Raw genomic sequence first — 17,976 nt, 5'->3', positions numbered from 1 at the left:
AGTTGACTGATTTGCAGCTAGTTAGTACATAAGCAGTGTATTATTTAGATAAAAATACATGTATTTGTATTGTTTGGCCCCTGTTATCCAAAGTTTGAGTCATTTGGCCCCCCTAATTCTTAATTCCTGGCTCCGCCACTGCCAACCGCCGCTCCCCCACAGCAAGCAAAATGGCCAGTCGAAGCAAAAGAAAGTTGAAACTGTGAAATTCTCCAAAATTGCCAACTAACTACTTCCAGCTTGCACAACTTTCTTCCTTAATGCCATGTGCATTTTCTCCCTTGCTGCAACCTACAACAGTGGTCCAACTGGCAGTTACAATCTGCTCAAGTTTTGCACTGACATATTTCTAAATACATATGCTGCTTCTTGTTTCAGAATATCAGTGGTGGCGCGCCATCACGATGAACAATCTAAAGCTTGGCGTTGAGGTTGTCAGTGCTCATGACCTCCTCCCTAAGGAGCAGGGCACAGCCAATGCCTTTGTAGAGGTTGAATTTGATGGCCAGAAGTTCCGCACGGCCATCAAAGACAGCGACATCAACCCTGTCTGGAACGAGCAGTTCTTCTTCAACATATCAGATCCATCTCACCTCCAAGAGAAAGAGCTCGAGGCGTATGTGTACCATGCAAATCGCGCCAGCAACAACAAGACTTGCCTCGGCAAGGTTCGCATCTCCGGCACATCCTTTGTCAGCCAAGCTGATGCTGCGCCCCTGCATTATCCCCTGGAGAAGCGCACCATCTTATCACGTGCACGTGGTGAGCTTGGCCTCAGAGTTTTCCTTACAGATGATCCGTCTGTGAGGGTGTCTGCTCCAGGTCAGGATTTTGATTTCGCAAGCACGCCCACCACTGCCCAAGAGCAGGCTGTCGCCAATGCTATCCCAAATCCTTTCCAAGACACCAGGATAAATCAAGTCAGACAATTCCAACACTTGCCACGGGAACAGCAGCAGCGTCCACCACCCCTGGCCGGACAGCAATACTACGCACAAGGTCAGGGTTCATATGGAGAGCAGCAACAGAGAAGCTACTCTGCTGCAGGGATGAAAACTGAAGCCCCTCAGGTAGCAAGGATGTACTCCGCAGGTCCACAGCAGCCCGTAGACTTTCAGCTCAAGGAGACAAGCCCAACACTTGGTGGTGGGCGTATTATTCACGGCCGGGTGATGCCTGGTGAGAAGGCTGGGGCATATGACCTTGTCGAGAAGATGCAAATCCTCTTTGTGCGTGTCGTCAAGGCCCGTGAACTGCCCCACATGGACCTCACTGGGAGTCTTGACCCTTATGTTGAGGTGCACCTTGGCAACTACAAAATGAAAACAAAGTTCTTTGAGAAGAACCAGAGGCCTGAGTGGGATGAGGTGTTTGCCTTCCCTAAAGAAGTAGTGCAGTCATCGACACTTGAAGTTGTTGTCAAGGACAAGGACATCCTTCGGGATGACTATGTCGGTCGGGTGATGCTTGACCTGAATGAGGTACCTGTAAGGGTCCCTCCTGACAGCCCCTTGGCGCCAGAGTGGTATCGCCTTATGGGCAAGGATGGGATGAGGGACAGAGGGGAGTTGATGCTTGCAGTCTGGTACGGAACCCAAGCAGATGAATGCTTCCCAAGTGCCATTCATGCAGGAACAACACCAATAGATTCCCATCTTCACAACTATATCCGTGGAAAGGTCTACCCTACACCGAGAATGTGGTACGTCAGGGTCAATGTAATTGAGGCACAGGATATATTCACAATGGAACACCACCACATACCTGATGTGTTTGTAAAGGTGAGGCTGGGTCACCAACTGCTGAAGACAAGGCAAGTTCGCTCACCAACCAAGAACTTCATGTGGAATGAAGAAATGATGTTTGTCGCAGCAGAGCCTTTTGAGGATGACTTGATCATACAAATAGAAAATCGTGTTGCACAGAACAAAGATGAGGTGATTGGTGAAACTATGATACCTCTCGCAAGGATTCAAAAGAGGGCTGACCACAAGGCAGTAGTACGTCCACTGTGGTTCGATCTCAGAAGGCCAGGACTGATTGATGTGAACCAGCTAAAGGAAGACAAATTCTACGCAAAGGTGAACCTTCGTATTTGCCTTGAAGGTGGTTATCATGTGCTTGATGAGTCAACACAGTATTGTAGCGATCTCCGGCCAACAATGAAGCAGTTGTGGAAGCCACCAATTGGGTTGCTTGAAGTTGGGATTCTAAGTGCAAATGGCCTCAACCCAACAAAGACCAGGCAAGAAAGGGGGTCATGTGATCCATATTGTGTTGCCAAGTATGGTCATAAATGGGTGCGGACACGCACAATTGTTGACAACTTGAACCCTCGGTTCAATGAGCAGTATACATGGGATGTCTTTGACCATGGAACAGTACTCACCATTGGTCTGTTTGACAACTGCCACATAGGGGGGGACAACAACAACAATCACAGCCACAGCCACAACCAGAGTCATAGCCACAGCAGCAGTTCCCCCAGTCATATGGATAAACCCATTGGGAAAGTCCGAATCAGGATCTCAACCCTTGAGACTAGGCGGGTGTACACGCACACATATCCGCTGCTTGTCCTCCACCCATCAGGTGTTAAAAAGATGGGTGAAATCCACCTTGCTATCAGGTTCTCAGTCACATCCCTGCTCAATGTGTTCCTTACATACTCACGTCCTCTCTTGCCCAAGATGCACTACGCCCAGCCACTGTCAATAGTCCAGCAGGAAATGCTACGCCACCAGGCTGTGCAGCTTGTTGCACAGCGCCTGGGGCGCATGGAACCACCAGTTCGCAGGGAAGTTGTTGAGTTCATGTCAGACGCACGCTCTCACCTGTGGAGTATGCGACGAAGCAAAGCAAACTTCTTCCGTCTGATGCAAGTCTTCTCTGGATTCATTGCTGCAGGGAAGTGGTTTGGTGACGTTTGCCAGTGGAAAAACCCAGTCACCACAGTCTTGGTCCATGTACTCTTCATCATGCTCGTCTTCTATCCAGACCTTATCCTTCCGACGATCTTCCTCTACATGTTCTTAATTGGGTTGTGGAATTATCGGTTCCGGCCACGTGTCCCACCACATATGAACACAAGGATATCTTATGCGGATGTTGCTCATCCAGACGAGCTTGATGAGGAATTTGACACGTTCCCAACCTCGAAGAGCGCTGACCTGATTAGGATGAGGTATGACAGGCTACGACACGTTGCAGGCAGGATACAGACAGTTGTTGGCGACATCGCAACTCAGGGTGAGAGATTGCAGTCACTGCTGAGCTGGAGGGACCCAAGAGCAACAGCTATGTTCTTATTATTTTGCCTGTTCACTGCTATTATACTGTATATTACACCATTTCAAGTGATTGCGCTCTGCCTTGGGTTCTTCTGGATGAGGCACCCACGGTTTCGCCACAAGGTGCCCGCAGCGCCAGTGAACTTCTTCAGGAGGCTACCTGCAAAGACAGACTCATTGCTGTAAAGGTCCTTGGACATGAGCTACCAATGTTATGTCACAGTTCTTTGTATCTATTTACTATGTAATACTGTTGTACAATAGCATTGGGTAATAATATCTATTGTTGTACCATGTGAGAGAGCAAAATAAGCCGAGTTGATAATTTTGTGGTTAAAAGTTAGGAGATTAAGACTTTAAAGGTATACCGTACAAATTGTTTATAATATGTTTGTAACTTTGGATCCATAAGAGTTTGTACAACCAAGTCAAGCTTGTTGCCCTCAAGCCAGTTCCACCGTGATAGTTCTAAGAGCATTACACTGCAATCATGAAACTGAAGCTTTTGAGATTCTCTGCATGGGAACATTCTTCTATGTTAAGTTCAATTAATTTTCCCTCCAGAAAAGAAAGTTAAATGAATTTACCACATCTGCTCACATACAATGTTTTATTGTGAACATGAGCATCAGAACTTTACCGTGTCTGAAAAATGTAACTCGTCTTGCATGTTGCAGCACAACTAGAGGCAGTTAACTGATAATTAATTCTTTGCGCTCATTTTGGATAAGCAGCTTCACTCTCCTGGGATCTGAACAACACAGCGGACACTGACATCAACCATCAATTGTGAAGAAATGGAAACTCGTTCTCATTATTAACATTTGTGAACACTTCAAGATTTATTCTGTGGAAAAACAAGGACAGATTAAAAATAGTGGCAATCCTTTAAAATAGTTTGGAACAAACAGCAAATCAACAACCATCTGGACCAATGGGGGCCCTATGCCCTTATACCATAAAGGACAATTGTACGTCCAGCGTACCCTTTCAAGTAAGGACATTAAAACTTTGAACATAGCAGTACAAAGATAAGCATAAAGCGGCATAGGTAATGGAAACATCTGAAAACAATAAGTTTATCTTCAACACAAGTTGCATAGATCCACTGTGCAGGTGTGAAAAAAGTCATGAACCATCTCCAGCTTCACTTCATAACACACCTAGACCTTCAATTATTGATATCATTCACTTAAATATGAGAATGGTTAAAATTGTTGGCAAAAATAAACATTCAGAACTGATTATCATAGATAAGTTTATACAATCACAAGTGAGCACACTGAAATAAATCCAAGAGTAAGCAACATAAGTAAGATAAGCTAATGTTATAAAAATAAAGTATATTTATTGATCTTTCTTCCTCTTACAGAGAAAAACAACATTTGTGTCCATAGGTTGAATGACCCACTCTACAAACACAACCCGAGACACAGATATGCAAGCAGATAAGATATGCAAGCAGATAAGGGCATCTCCAACAGCTGTAAGATAGGTGTTGGTAAATTTGCCACCTAGGACATATTGATGATGTGGCATGTAATAAATGTGGAGAGAGAGCAAAGTTGTATGTAGAATAACCAACAATCTTTGCACAAGCTCCAAGATGAAATAGAGAGCAATCACATTTATTTTCTCATCATCTATTGGATACCTTAGATACAACCCATTGGAGTAGTTGTATGATAGCTTGTTGGTTGATGACATGGACATTTTACCAACAAGACTAACATACAATCTATTGAATATGCCCTAAAGGATGGAAGAGTTGCAAATAGTTATTTCTCAACAAATACATATCATTGATCCCAAATACACATAACGAAGAACAATAAAGTCGAAGAGTTGGGAGAATTTTGTCATGTCGTGGAAGAGGAAAACTTCTCCGTTGCTTGTACACGCCACTTCAGATTTACAGTAGTCGGTTGCCTCTTCAAATGTGACAGCTACTTGGTGAATATAAATTTCATCAGAAGTTCCTGCAGCAATTAATTTGCAACCATAAGTACTGCACGCCATAGAGACGTTTCTTAATGATGTGAAAAGTAAATATTCAAGGCATCCTAAATAAAGGCATTAGGCATATGCCAAGTCAAGCTCATGAGGTCATATAAGAACCATCTGTTAACTACATTAAATGTTCATATATTTTCTATAAACTTGGTTAAAGTTCATAAGAGTATGACTTCGAAAAAATTCTTATATGCAGTATAATTTGCTAAGGAGGCCGTTCTAGAGTATTAAGAACGTTCAGTATTTTCCAAATAAGTTAATGGTGGCAAGAAGGTATCATCATGCATATGTGCAGTGACTCCATGCGTTCTAGATACTAAATCACACAATATCTTGGAAAAATAATAATCCGTAATAGAATAATGAGAAGTTATCATTTTGCTCAAAAATATTGTTGTTTCTTTTTTGGAAATATGCACTGAAGCACTTCGTCTTGCATATATGTACATGTTAGACAAAAAACTAAAAGCAAGTGAGCCAAAAACGTATGTAAGTGGTAGTTACCTTGTAGAAGCTATTGATAGATGCATGAACTACGGGAGGTGGAGCAGCCGATCAACAGCCAAATCTAGTGAATCAACGATCTTCCGCATAATCTTTCTTCCAGGAATTAAGATACAACATAGTTCCAAGAGGAGCAATGCAAAGATGTTATGAAACTAAATAATTTAATCATATTAAAATGACCTTTCACCAGTTGTACAACACGGAGGCAGAACTATATATTATCAGCAACTAACAAAAGGATACAGCTGCATACTTAGGCTTTCCAAGCCTCGCATTTCCTCATTTAACCTGCAACATACATCATATTATGTTCCAGAAAGCAGTTGCAAGAGACACAAAATGAACTGAAACAATACAAATGCATAGAAACAGCACACGATTTTGGAAAGAACAAAATACATCCGTTGTTTAAGAAGCTTTTACTGCTCTACGGAACTGCAACATTTTGATGTGATGAAAGGAATTCCTGAAAGCAAACTTGATTTTGAGCCAATATCAGTAGTATAAGTACATGATTTATCCCGAATTTGTAATTCAGGGGGGAAATATCTCTCTCAAATTTAGTTATGAAACACATAGCTAGCAGTAGCACGGTGGAGCGGAAGACAAAGAAACTAGTTCAAAGTAATCACCTCAGGCATGAATGGATGTACTTATTGCCTCTGGAAGACGCTTCAAGTGCTGCAAGAACACAGTAATAATATAAAACTCGCAATATGGTTGACTAATCTGTGTGTGGTGTTTGTGCTCTACTATTACAACAGACTAACAATTGTCAATTAACAAAAAAAAAATGCAAATGCTATAGTCCCAGTTACATAAGTATACAAAAAGGGTGCGACCCTTGAACGCACAATTTCAGATATTCAGATGCAGAGGAGGACACATACTCCAGGAGCTTAGTAGATGTGGAAACATCCTCACCTGACTCCTGGAGGCGGCCTACAACTTCGCCCAAGCACTCCATGTTATCGGCTGACGTCGAGGTAACCTTGTCGTGTGTCAAAGCAGCCGAATTAGGCGCAACTGTAATAATTACTGTAATAGAAGAAGGGAGCTTGGAAATTTCGCGGCTGTGGTTAGTACGAGTACGTTGGACAGTGTGATGCGGAGGGAGGCGAATAGGGAGGCGTAGCTCTCGGCGATGGCGGCGGCGTCTCGCTCCACTGCCTCCATCGCCGCCGCCACCTCCCTTGCCCCGGGAGACGTCACCGTGGTCGAGGGGGCAGCCGCGCCGGTGGAGGAGAAGCGCGCTGGCGAGGGATCCTCTTGTGAGGCTTCCTCTGGCGCCCGGGGGTTGAGCGAGGAGGCGGCGTCGGCTTCCATCTGGTTGCCCGATCGGGAATTTTCGGTCGAGTGGAACAGGAACGACGTAACAGGGACGAGAAGGTAAGACGGCAGCAGGAATGCAGACGGTGAGGGCGGGCGTGTTTTCCCGAGCGCACACCCGCGGGAGCCGTCGGATCCAGATCGGGGGTGTCAGGTGTCGTACGGTCGGAAACCCCACCCACCTGGTCACCTCTTATCTGTCACCCTCCCGATGCGGCAGTCTTCCTCTAGCTCTTCTTTCCCCGATGCGCCGCCAGGCCCCATCTCCGAGGTTCCCATCTCCAATGCACCGCAACCGTCCCCGTCTCCCCCTCCCAGCTACCGCCTACCGCCCACCATCTCCCTCCTCTCCTCCCTAGCCTGTGGGCTTTCAGATCAAGCAGGCGATGCGGCGGCGCTACAAGATCCATGAGGCACCACCCCGGGCTCGTCGTTGCGGCTTACATCCACGTACTCTAATTCAGTGTCACGCAACGGCAGTGGCTGAGATCCTACTCGCGCTGAGGCGAAGCTATGGCGGCGCCACGCTCCCTCACCACCCCTAGCTGACAAGTGGTCGCTCCCATCGGTCCCTCCCTGCGCCACCCGAGCGAAAGAAAGTGGTGGTGCGCCGTCGACCCGACGCCCTCTCTTCGACCGGTAGTGTAGGGCGCGGAGGCGCAGTGCTCCGTCCCCACCCCCAGCAGAGGGACGCGGTGGCACACTGCTCTCTCTCCCCACACCAGCCTAGCGGACGCCCATGGTCCCTCCCCTACCTGATCTAATAGGCACAACCGCGGCAGCGCCCAACCTTCTCTCACCATCCAGCAGGTATGTGACCTATTCTCTCCACTCATCACCATTTTCATTTGGTTGAATGCATTTTGCAATTTTCTGCTGCATACTTAGGGCCTGAAGTCCTCCAGCTCCGGGCTTCACAAACTCCACGAATGAAATTGTCCCGAACATTTGGGCTCCGAGAAGTTGAATTCATGAAGCTATACCCGATGATAGTGCAAAAACGTGGAGGAGCATCGGCCCAGCTCCACCGAAACTGAAAGCTGGAGTTTGCCCAAATTACAGCCGGCATGCCACCGCCAAACTTACCTTTTCGTTCTCCTGCCCGCACACAAAAGAAAATGTATCGAACACTATCTCCCCCGCTCGTTCCCCTCAAGCAGCTACCCCTATCCGCCGTCGCATGCTCCGCCACAGCGCTCCTTCCCGGCGACAGATCAAGGCGTTCCAGGCCAGTCCCGCCCGGTTCCCATCGACACAGCCCGAAGGAAGCAACCCCAAGATCAGGACCTAAGCACCAACGCCATTGACGCACTGCTCATCTCACATGAGTCCACCTCATCTCACGTGCTCACCCAAAAATGGGCAGCCTTCGCCGGCCCAACATGCACGAACAGGCCACATCCCTTCTAGTTGGGCTGCAGCGCAGGAAAGAAGCTGGAGTCAGAGCCGAACAGAATCTGAATCGCTGGACGGAGCAAGAAGCCACGATGAGAAGCTGGTTTTATAGAGTTTTGAGAAGCTAGGGAGACTCCGAACACGCCCTTAGTTGATCTGTGATTTGTACTATGGTAGCCGCTAGGTAGGGCTAGTTTATGGAGTTAGTGCTGAAATTGATGAAGAGGAAGACGAACATGAGCAGCCGTGTTGATCCTGCCTAATGGATGCGTTCGTGTGTTGGTAGATTCGCGTGTGTGTGTTGATCCATGTGTGCATGTTTTTTGATCGATGCAAGATTTGTAATGTGTTATCTCCTTATGACGTGTGTTCATTGATTTATGGCGTGGTGTGTGTGTGTTGGTAAATCCTCTCAACCTCTAATATCAAATTTGGGTCTCGACTAGGGGGCATGATGGATTTTTGTCTAAGACGCGAGTATGAGTTGGCTGGATTTGTGTCGCGAGTTGCCGGAATTGTGGTATGAGTTTGCCAGATCCCCATTACGACAGAGTTGTAGGGCTTTTTAAGAGGGGGCGTGGTGGAGTTGCAGGCGTGTTAGCACTATTTGGCTCGGATTTGTGGAGCGAGTTGCCAGAGTCTTGCTATGAGATCTTACCGGATCCTTCTGCTAGTCTGTGGAGTTCTGCTACTAGCCAGCGCTTTCAACCATTGCTTACTTTAGAGTACAAAAAACACGCACACACAATGCGTTCATGGAGATTTTGAACTTACCATTGGGGATATTTCTATCAGCCCGAATGTTGCTTAGTTGTTGATTCCCGAGTGGAGGGTTTGTGGTTTTTTTGAGCAGATGTTGATTCTAAGTAACAAAACTTGCTTATCGGTTGTTACTTAGTTGCCTAATATGGTTTAGAATTTGCCTAAATAGGCACAATCCTAAACTTTTGCATAATGTTTTCTTGTTTACTTAAGTGCCTGACATGGTTCAGCTTTTGGTTAATGGTTGTTACTTAGGTTGTTTGAGTTTTTGCCAAAATTTGCCCAACATATTGTAGGTAGTTGCCCCATATAACTTTGATAGCGAACAATCCTAAAGTTTTGTCTAATGTTTCTGTTAATTAGTCGCCTGACATGGTTCAATTTTTTGCTTTAATAGTTGTGTACTCTTTAAACTCGTCAATGCCGAGATCAATGAATTATAAATTGATACTACTACTAACTATGGTGTCTACAATCAAATTAACTAATAGATCAAGTCTATATTTTTTAATCCAAAAAAACTAATAGATCAAATTTACAGCATTTTGAGTGTATGCTTTGCTTACAATCAATATCAGAGTTGCCTACAACAACTAGGGAGGTGCCTGCTTTTTCCCCGTCAAAGACTAGAATGCAAGTCAAACTGTTTTGACATTGCTAGCTCCCCCTAAATGGGTCTTTGGGTTGATTTTTTTCGCAGCCCACAAACTGTCCCACTAGATCCCCAAAATAGTTGCTTTGCAACCACACACACACATACACATTCATGTACACAAGTAAAAAGATACTCCCTCCATCCCATAATATAAGAGCGTTTTTGACACTCGTGTAGTACCAAAAATGCTCTTATATTATGGGACGGGGGGAGTAGTTCCCTGCTTTCTCCCACAAGAGAATATGCGCAATCCCATGAGTTCCAGTACATCCAAAAATTGCCTGAGACCAAAACCAGAGTTGCCTAAAAGCTATAGACATAGTTGCCTGATTTTCTCATCCATTAGGAAATAGTTTTTCCATTGCCTCAAGTCCTACCACAGCACAAGTTTTTGCCTGCAATCAAACACACTATTGCCTACGATCACACAGTTTTTGCCTCAATCTACTATGTATCTTGCCTAATATCAGACAATTTTGCCCCCAATGTACTATGTACAGTCAGGGCGGCATGGCCTCTTATTTTGCTTTTTCTCACTACTATTACAACTAGCAGTATAAAAGAATAGTACTTCTCTTGTGTTCATGTGTGGGTTTGGTCCATCGTTGCGGTTTTGTTTTTCACGATGCACCCAACACTCGTATCTTTAGTTTATGACCTTTCAAAAAGTTGCTCATTGTTGTTTCTAAAGTTGCCCATCCTCGAAGCTAAGTTGTTGAGAAAGTGTTGTCGAGAAATTGATTCATGTAGCATTAAGTTGCCGCCCCGTAGTACCAAAGTTGCTCATCGTTGTTTCTAAGTTTCCCAACCCTGAAGCTAAGTTGTCGAGAAAGTGTGGTCGAGAAATTGATTCCTGTAGCATTAAGTTGCCACCTCGTAGTACCAAAGTTGATCATTGTTGTTTCTAAGTTGCCCATCCCCGAAGATAAGTTGTCGAGGAAGTGTTGTAGGCAATATAGGATAATGTTAGGATAACTGGTAGGCAACTTAGTGGTGATGCTCGGCAAGTTGGTAGTCATGGTAGCCAAATTAGAGGCAACGAAGGCACATAGTGAATACATGAACTCCTCAAACTACGGTCATCACCGGTAAGTATCCCGATTATTGTCACTTTGAGATTAACGGATCATAACACATAATAGGTGACTATAGACTTGCAAGATAGGATCAAGAACACTCATATATTGATGAAAACATAATAGGTTCAGATCTGAAATCATGGCACTCGGGGCATAGTGACAAGCGTTAAGCATAGCAAAGTCATAGCAACATCAATCTCAGAACATAGTCGATACTAGGGATCAAACCCTAACAAAACTAACTCGATTACATGATATATCCCATCCAACCCATCACCGTCCAGCAAGCCTACGATGGAATTATTCACGCACGGCGGTGAGCATCATGAAATTGGTGATGGAGGATGGTTGATAATGACGATGGCGACGGATTCCCCTCTCCGGAGCCCCAAACGGACTCCAGATCAGCCCTCCCGAGAGGTTTTAGGGCTTGGCGGCGGCTCCGTATCGTAAAACGCGATGATTTCTTCTCCTTGATTTTTTTCTCCCCGAAACTCAATATATGGAGGTGAAGTTGGAGTCGGAGAGGCAACATGGGGCCCATGAGGTAGGGGGCGCGCTCTAGGGGGGCAGGCGCGCCCCCACCCTCGTGGCAAGGTGGTGGGCCCCCTGGCCTTCATCTTTTGCAGGTATTTTTCTTATTTTCTGAAAAGTGGCTCCGTGAAGTTTCAGGTCATTCCCAGAACGTTTGCTCCTGCACATAAATAACACGATGGTAATTCTGCTGAAAACAACGTTAGTCCGGGTTAGTTCCATTCAAATCATGCAACTCACTCCAAAGGATAGCCCCGAATGATCTACATCAACTTAGAGCATCCACATCTTCAACACCTACATGAAGTCATCATCGACAAAATCCAAGGTTAGTTCATCCCTCTTAGGGGGGATCTCACATCTAGGGGGAGCTTTACTCTAACAATTGAGTTAAAGCAACTCTAATGGTGTGAAAACAACAACGCTTTATGTAAAAGTGGTAACCCCACTTGTGCTTAAACGATGAGTATGACCTATGATCAAATGTTCTCATTTGACTCCTAAGTCAATATACTCATATATAGATGACCTAGTCATCGCCAATTGCTTGATAGATGCTAGAATTGTTTGTGCATGCTTTGCCACATATTTCATTTGTCTTTTTATTGTGTGAGCATGTTGGTTGCATAATTTACTCATTTGAGGACATCCACTTGTTGTTTTGATTGATTGGTTTCCTTTTCTTTTGGCCAAGTGGATGGAAAAGAATGACTAAGAACCTTCTCTAGCTATCTATGCTTTTCTCGTCTCATACTCTATTCGTGCTGCATCACAAAATTTGATCAAGTCAGATTCGAACCACTCTGTGTGAGGAGCACTCGGGGTCCCCGATTCGTCATAGACTTAAACTTCCAAAACTTCTTTGTGCGTTTTGGTATGACCGATTCACCCATTTCGGTCATACCGAGATCACTAAGTCGATCTAGGTTTTCAATCTCGATGCAACCGATTTGAACTTTTTGGTCACACCGAGTTTCAGTAACTGCTTGCAGTTATGAATCTTGGTGCCACCGAGTTGTTCCACTCGGTCACACCGACAGGGTCGGGCTATATATACCCATGGGCAAATTTTTTGAAATTTTCTCCGAACTCTTTCGCCCGCGCTTAGCCCACTCTGCCTCCAGGGTCTCCGGATCGTCCTCCTCATCAGCAGTTGCCTCCTTCCGTTGGTCTCCGCCGCTGTCAACGGGGATCATCTCCGCCTTTGCCGCCGTAGCAACTCAATCGCCGAACTAGGGTATGGACTTGAACTTTGTGCTGTTCTAACGCCGATTCCCCGGCACATTGCTTTGCCATGTATCTTGCCACGATTGAGATCATTCTATCCATCGAAAACACTCCGTAGTTTAGTTGTGAATTGAAAATTTAGGGTTAGGTTTCCGCCGAAACCATCTCGGACTGACCGAGTTGATGAAATCGGTTCCACCGATTTGGCTCAGGCCATTGCACATGTGATTCTCGGTCTGACCGAGAATTGCAAATCGGTGTGACCGAGTTCAGCACTTTGTGAAACCCTAGCAGTCTCAGTGCCACCGAACTATGACTCGGTCTGACCGAGTTCACTAGTTTAGGTTCCAAAAGCTGCTTCGGTATCACCGAGTTTGCAAATCGGTAGATCCGAAATGCTTTCTGTGGAAAACTAAAACTAAGTTTTTAATTCATTCTTTTGCAGAAACCTCTGTATTTTGTGATGCTCATCCACTCTACCTCATCTATAATCTATTCACAGGGTCTGCTGTCAGTGTTTGCATCATGTCAGATCAGAGTGACAGTCAGAACAAGTCAGAGGAGCAGGTTCACTTGAGTGAGGGCACTAGTCCCTCTAGCAGCTTAGATGATGGCAACAGGAGCACACCAAGCAATCTGCCAAAGGCTGCCACCAGGGCCAGCAAGAAAAGAACCTCAGAGTAAGAGGATGAGGACTATGTGGCTGAGGAAGAAGAAACCACCTCAAAGAGGAAAGTCCTGAAGAAGAAATATGGCACAGCTTCGCCACCAAGCTAGGAATGAAGCAAAAGGTTCCTGTCAAGAGAGCTCCAATGTCTAAGGCCAGAGCATCCACTCAAGAGACTTTGGGATCTACATCCAAAGAGCAGGTTGTGGCAGAAAAGAAAAGGAGGGAAAGGGTCAAAAAGACCACTGCCAGAGTGCTTGGAAGATCTTCAATCATGAAAGACTCCGAAGAAGAGGAAGAGGAAGAGGATGCTGCAGCAGCACCTAAGGCACATAAGCTTATGGGAGATGCCATAAGATCAGGGGCTTCTTCATCTAAGCCCAAAGGAACTTCCAAGCCAGCTGCTCCAAAACCCAAAACTGCACCAAAGAGGAGTACCAGGAACATTCCAGCTGCTGAGAAAAACAAGGCCCAGTGCCTGAAACTGTTGCTGAAGAAGTAGATGATGAGACATATGTTTTGAGGAAGCTAAAGCCAAAAATTCCAGATCATAATGATGCTCACCCTAGAGCAGAAAACATGAAGATCAGGAAGGACTCGGGATTGAGGATATGGAGAGAGTCAGATCCATATGCCACCAGAAGGAGAACTGCTGTGGACTACAGGTTCCATACCAAAGAACAACAGGATTTTTATGAGACAGTGTTGCTTGACAAGAAACCAATAGTATGTGACATGAGATGGGTCAACTGGGAGTATATCAAGGAGAATGAAGAACATTATCCAGGAGTATATGACAGTTTCAAGGCTTGTGGAGTTGATGAGTTTGTGGCTCAGAAGCTCACAAAGTGGAATGATGAGCTTATCATGCAGTTCTACTCCACAACTCATTTCTACCCAGATGGCAAGATAGTCTGGATGTCTGAAGGCACTAGATACCAGTGCACAGTTGCAGAATGGGCTAAGTTGATCAATGCCCCAGAAGAGAGTGAAGATGACTTGGATGTCTATGCTAACAAGAAGGATCACAACTGTAACACCCTCGATGCGGCTATATCTCCTACGTGTCGAAGCACAACGTAGAGGCATAACCGCATTGAAAGCAATGCCGCAAGTGAGGTAATCTTCACACAACCCATGTAATACATAAGGGAGAGAGATACATAGTTGGCTTACAATTGCCACTTCACACAATTACATGAATAAAGCATTACCTCAACCAAATACAATCAACGTCCGACTACGGAACCAAAATAAAATAAGAACCCCAAATGCGACAAGGTCCCCGATCGACCCCAACTGGGCTCCACTACTGATCAACTAGAACGGAACAACACAAAGGACAAGATCTTCATCGAGCTCCTCCTTGAGCTTGGTTGCGTCACCTGCTTGGTAACATCAGCACCTGCAAACTGGTTTTGAAAGTATCTGTGAGCCACGGGGACTCAGCAATCTCACACCCTCGCGATCAAGACTATTTAAGCTTATGGGTAAGGTAAAAGGTATGAGGTGGAGCTGCAGCAAGCGACTAGCATATATGGTGGCTAACATACGCAAATGAGAGCGAGAAGAGAAGGCAAAGCACGGTCGAGAAACTATGATCAAGAAGTGATCCTAGAACAACCTACGTCAAGCATAACTCCAACACCGTGTTCGCTTCCCGGACCCCGCCGAGAAGAGACCATCACGGTAACACACGCGGTTGGTGCATTTTAATTAAGGTCAACTTCAGGTTTTCTATAACTGGACATTAACAAATTCCCATCTGCTCATAACCGCGGGCACGACTTTCGAAAGTTCAAATCCCTGCAGGGGTGTCCCAACTTAGCCCATCACAAGCTCTCACGGTTCAACGAAGGATATTCCTTCTAGCGGGAAGACCCGATCAAGCTCGGAATCCCGGTTACAAGACATTTCGACAGGTAAAACAAGACCAGCAAGACCGCCCGATGCGCCGACATCCTGATAGGAGCTGCACATATCTCGTTCTCAGGGCAACACCGGATGAGAGCTAACTAAAACCAGCCCTCAAGTTTCCCCGAGGTGGTGCTGCAAAGGACTCTAGTTTGGACCAACACTTAGACAAGCACTGGCCCGGGGGGGGGGGAGGGTTAAAATAAAGATGACCCTCGGGATGCGTGACTCCCAAAGGAAAAAGGCTTGGTGGCGAATGGTAAAACCAAGGTTGGGCCTTGTTGGAGGAGTTTTATTCAAGGCGAACTTTCAAGGGGTTCCCATTATTACCCAACCGCGTAAGGAACGCAAAATCCGGGAACATAACACCGATATGACGGAAACTAGTGCGGCAAGAGTGGAACACACCAGGCATAAGGCCGAGCCTTCCACCCTTTACCAAGTATATAGATGCATTAAATAAATAAGATATATTGTGATATCCCAACAAGTAAACATGTTCCAACAAGGAACAACATTGCCATTTCAACAAGGAACAAACTTCAATCTTCACCTGCAACTAACAACGCTATAAGAGGGGCTAAGCAAAGCGGTAACATAGCCAAACAACGGTTTGCTAGGACAAGGTGGGTTAGAGGCTTGGTTCAACAATATGGGAGGCATGATAAGCAAGTGATAGGTATCGCAGCATGGGCATAGCAAAAGAGCGAGCAACTAGCAAGCAAAGATAGAAGTGATTTTGTGGGTATGGTCATCTTGACTGAGATCCCGCAAGGAAGAAGAACGAGTCCATGAAGAAGACACACGAACGTAGTCGAACGGGTCCTCACAAACGCAACGTTATCGGAACCAACCCAAAGAAACAACACCGGAAAGAAGCAAACAACATAGTAAACAACCACCACATAAGCATGGCACGATGTGCAAACAAGTATGATGCATGTCCGGTTTAATGATACATGGCATGGCATGACAAAGTGCACAAACAATCCTACATATTAAGTGGAGCATATTGACGAAACACCACATTCAAGTTATTTAGTTCGATCTCGGTTAGGTACTCAACAAAATTAAATGTTTGTTAACATGGCAAGAGGTGAAGCATATGAAAAACTACCTATCTAGGCAAGTTTAAATGAGGCCGGAACAACAAACTACAATTCCGATAAATCCTCATGTGCATTAGCAATTTAATGCAACAACAATTTTTAAACATATTAAATGTTGTTATCATGATGCGGATGTCATGTTCAAGTTTATGCAATTTTAAGAAAATGTTAACAAGAGCATATTATGAAGCATTTGTCATCGTGGCGGAAATGAAAGGGGTGCCACGACAACGAATACGAAAATGATGCCACGGCAACATATCGGTTATCCGGTAGCCCACGGGGATACCAGTGCAAAAGGAAGTGACGGGAGCGTCCAAAAGATGGTGGGGTGATCCCGGTAACCGGGTTCCCACATGTCGGTGGCAAGGCAAAAGAGGGGTAACATTCCGATAGTTCAGACTCGAGGCAAAACAAGGGTGCATCTCATATAAGATACATTCATTCATTCACGGGCGTCATCTCGGGGTTATACCTTTGAAGCGTGCAAACGGGACGGTTCTCGTTCGGTGCAAAGTAGAGGAAGTAGACGTTCTCGGGACGTTCGTGGTGGAGGTAGTCGTACGTGACGCGTTGTGGAAGTAGTTGTACTCGCGGACTTTGGCGGCAGTAGTCGTTCAGGGTCTTGGCGGTTCGACGTGTAGTCGTACGTGTTCGACGTGGTACACGGTTTGAAGTCGAGCATGTCCCGTAGATGTTCAGGGTCACCGTGAGGAACTTGTGGAATCAAGGGTCTCAGTCGTCGGTAGTGGTACACGCGTTCTTGGTACTTGGAGCCATCACCGTGTAGTCGTACTGAGGTCCTGCCCGAGGTCCTAGGCATCGGTCATTGTGATACTTGGGGTCTTCGGATGTAACACCCCGGATGTAACTTTCCTTATTTGTACTCCAACTCTTGTCGTTTCCGGCGTTAAGTTATATTTATTTCCTCGGGTTCGGGTTTTGTCTCCATGTGTTGTTGTCTTTGTCATACATCTCATATCATGTCATCATGTGCATTGCATTTGCATACGTGTTCATCTCATGCATTCGAGCATTTTCCCCGTTGTCTGTTTTGCATTCCGGCGCTTCGTTCTCCTCCGGTGGCCTTTTCTAGCTTTCTTTCGTGTGTGGGGTTTAAACATTTCCGGATTGGACCGAGACTTGCCAAGCGGCCTTGGTTTACTACCGGTAGACCGCCTGTCAAGTTTCGTACCGTTTGGACTTCGTTTGATACTCCAATGGTTAACCGAGGGACCGAAAAGGCCTCGTGTGTGTTGCAGCCCAACACCCCTCCAATTTGGCCCAAAACCCACCAAACTCTGCTCCATGTCCTAGAGCGTTCGATCACGATCGTGTGGCCGAAAACCGCACCTCATTTGAACTCTCCTAACTCCACTTATGCCTATAAATAGCCCCCCCCCCGTTTTTCGGATCTCGGATCTCTCCCCGTCCAACCCTAGCTAAAAAAAACAGATCCCGCCGCCGCCGGACGTGTCCGCGCCAGGCCGGGCAA

At 45.7% G+C, this 17,976-nt stretch overlaps 2 protein-coding genes and 1 long non-coding RNA gene across 4 annotated transcripts in view; 2 read left to right on the top strand and 1 right to left on the bottom strand.

Moving 5' to 3' along the window:
• LOC123188618 (FT-interacting protein 3) overlaps positions 1 to 3,717 on the top strand; it is a 6,464-nt gene extending 2,747 nt beyond the window's left edge. Inside the window, exon 2 of the mRNA XM_044600791.1 lies at positions 379 to 3,717. Coding sequence (XP_044456726.1) covers positions 405 to 3,476 — 3,072 coding nt within the window. The 5' untranslated portion in view covers positions 379 to 404 and the 3' untranslated portion in view covers positions 3,477 to 3,717. The remainder of the gene's footprint in view (positions 1 to 378) is intronic.
• A 1,180-nt stretch (positions 3,718 to 4,897) lies between these two features.
• LOC123188619 (uncharacterized) lies at positions 4,898 to 7,348 on the bottom strand. Of its 2 annotated transcripts, none has more exons than XR_006494967.1 (6): positions 6,903 to 7,348; positions 6,735 to 6,801; positions 6,443 to 6,491; positions 6,054 to 6,098; positions 5,808 to 5,899; positions 4,898 to 5,269 (listed from the first exon to the last, which is right to left on the bottom strand). XR_006494967.1 is itself a non-coding variant. In XM_044600792.1 (6 exons), the coding sequence occupies exons 1-5, from the start codon at positions 7,134 to 7,136 to the stop codon at positions 5,837 to 5,839; spliced, it is 462 nt and encodes a 153-aa protein (XP_044456727.1). In that variant the 5' UTR covers positions 7,137 to 7,335; the 3' UTR covers positions 4,898 to 5,269; positions 5,808 to 5,836. The 2 variants fall into 2 exon arrangements, 1 of the variants encoding a protein (XP_044456727.1); XM_044600792.1 differs by having other exon boundaries at positions 5,808 to 5,903; positions 6,903 to 7,335.
• Positions 7,349 to 7,389: 41 nt separating this feature from the next.
• Positions 7,390 to 9,377, top strand: LOC123188620 (uncharacterized). The gene is made up of 2 exons (XR_006494968.1): positions 7,390 to 7,949; positions 8,028 to 9,377. It is a non-coding gene; the product is annotated as an uncharacterized lncRNA (long non-coding RNA).
• Positions 9,378 to 17,976: the final 8,599 nt, after the last annotated feature.

This window comes from Triticum aestivum, chromosome 2A, assembly GCF_018294505.1.
Source record: "Triticum aestivum cultivar Chinese Spring chromosome 2A, IWGSC CS RefSeq v2.1, whole genome shotgun sequence".
NCBI lineage: Eukaryota > Viridiplantae > Streptophyta > Magnoliopsida > Poales > Poaceae > Triticum > Triticum aestivum.
Note: the sequence above shows the minus strand (reverse complement) of the source record. Positions and strands in the feature narration are given on the sequence as shown.

What these genes read in the sequence shown, in the direction of transcription:
- LOC123188619 (XM_044600792.1), bottom strand. Translation starts at nt 7,136, where the DNA reads ATGGAAGCCGACGCCGCCTCCTCGCTCAACCCCCGGGCGCCAGAGGAA. An exon ending in AGGCCGCCTCCAGGAGTCAG is followed by an intron (nt 6,492 to 6,734) that starts GTGAGGATGTTT and finishes GTGTTCTTGCAG; the next exon opens with CACTTGAAGCGTCTTCCAGA. An exon ending in GAAAGCCTAAGTATGCAGCT is followed by an intron (nt 5,904 to 6,053) that starts GTATCCTTTTGT and finishes AATTCCTGGAAG; the next exon opens with AAAGATTATGCGGAAGATCG.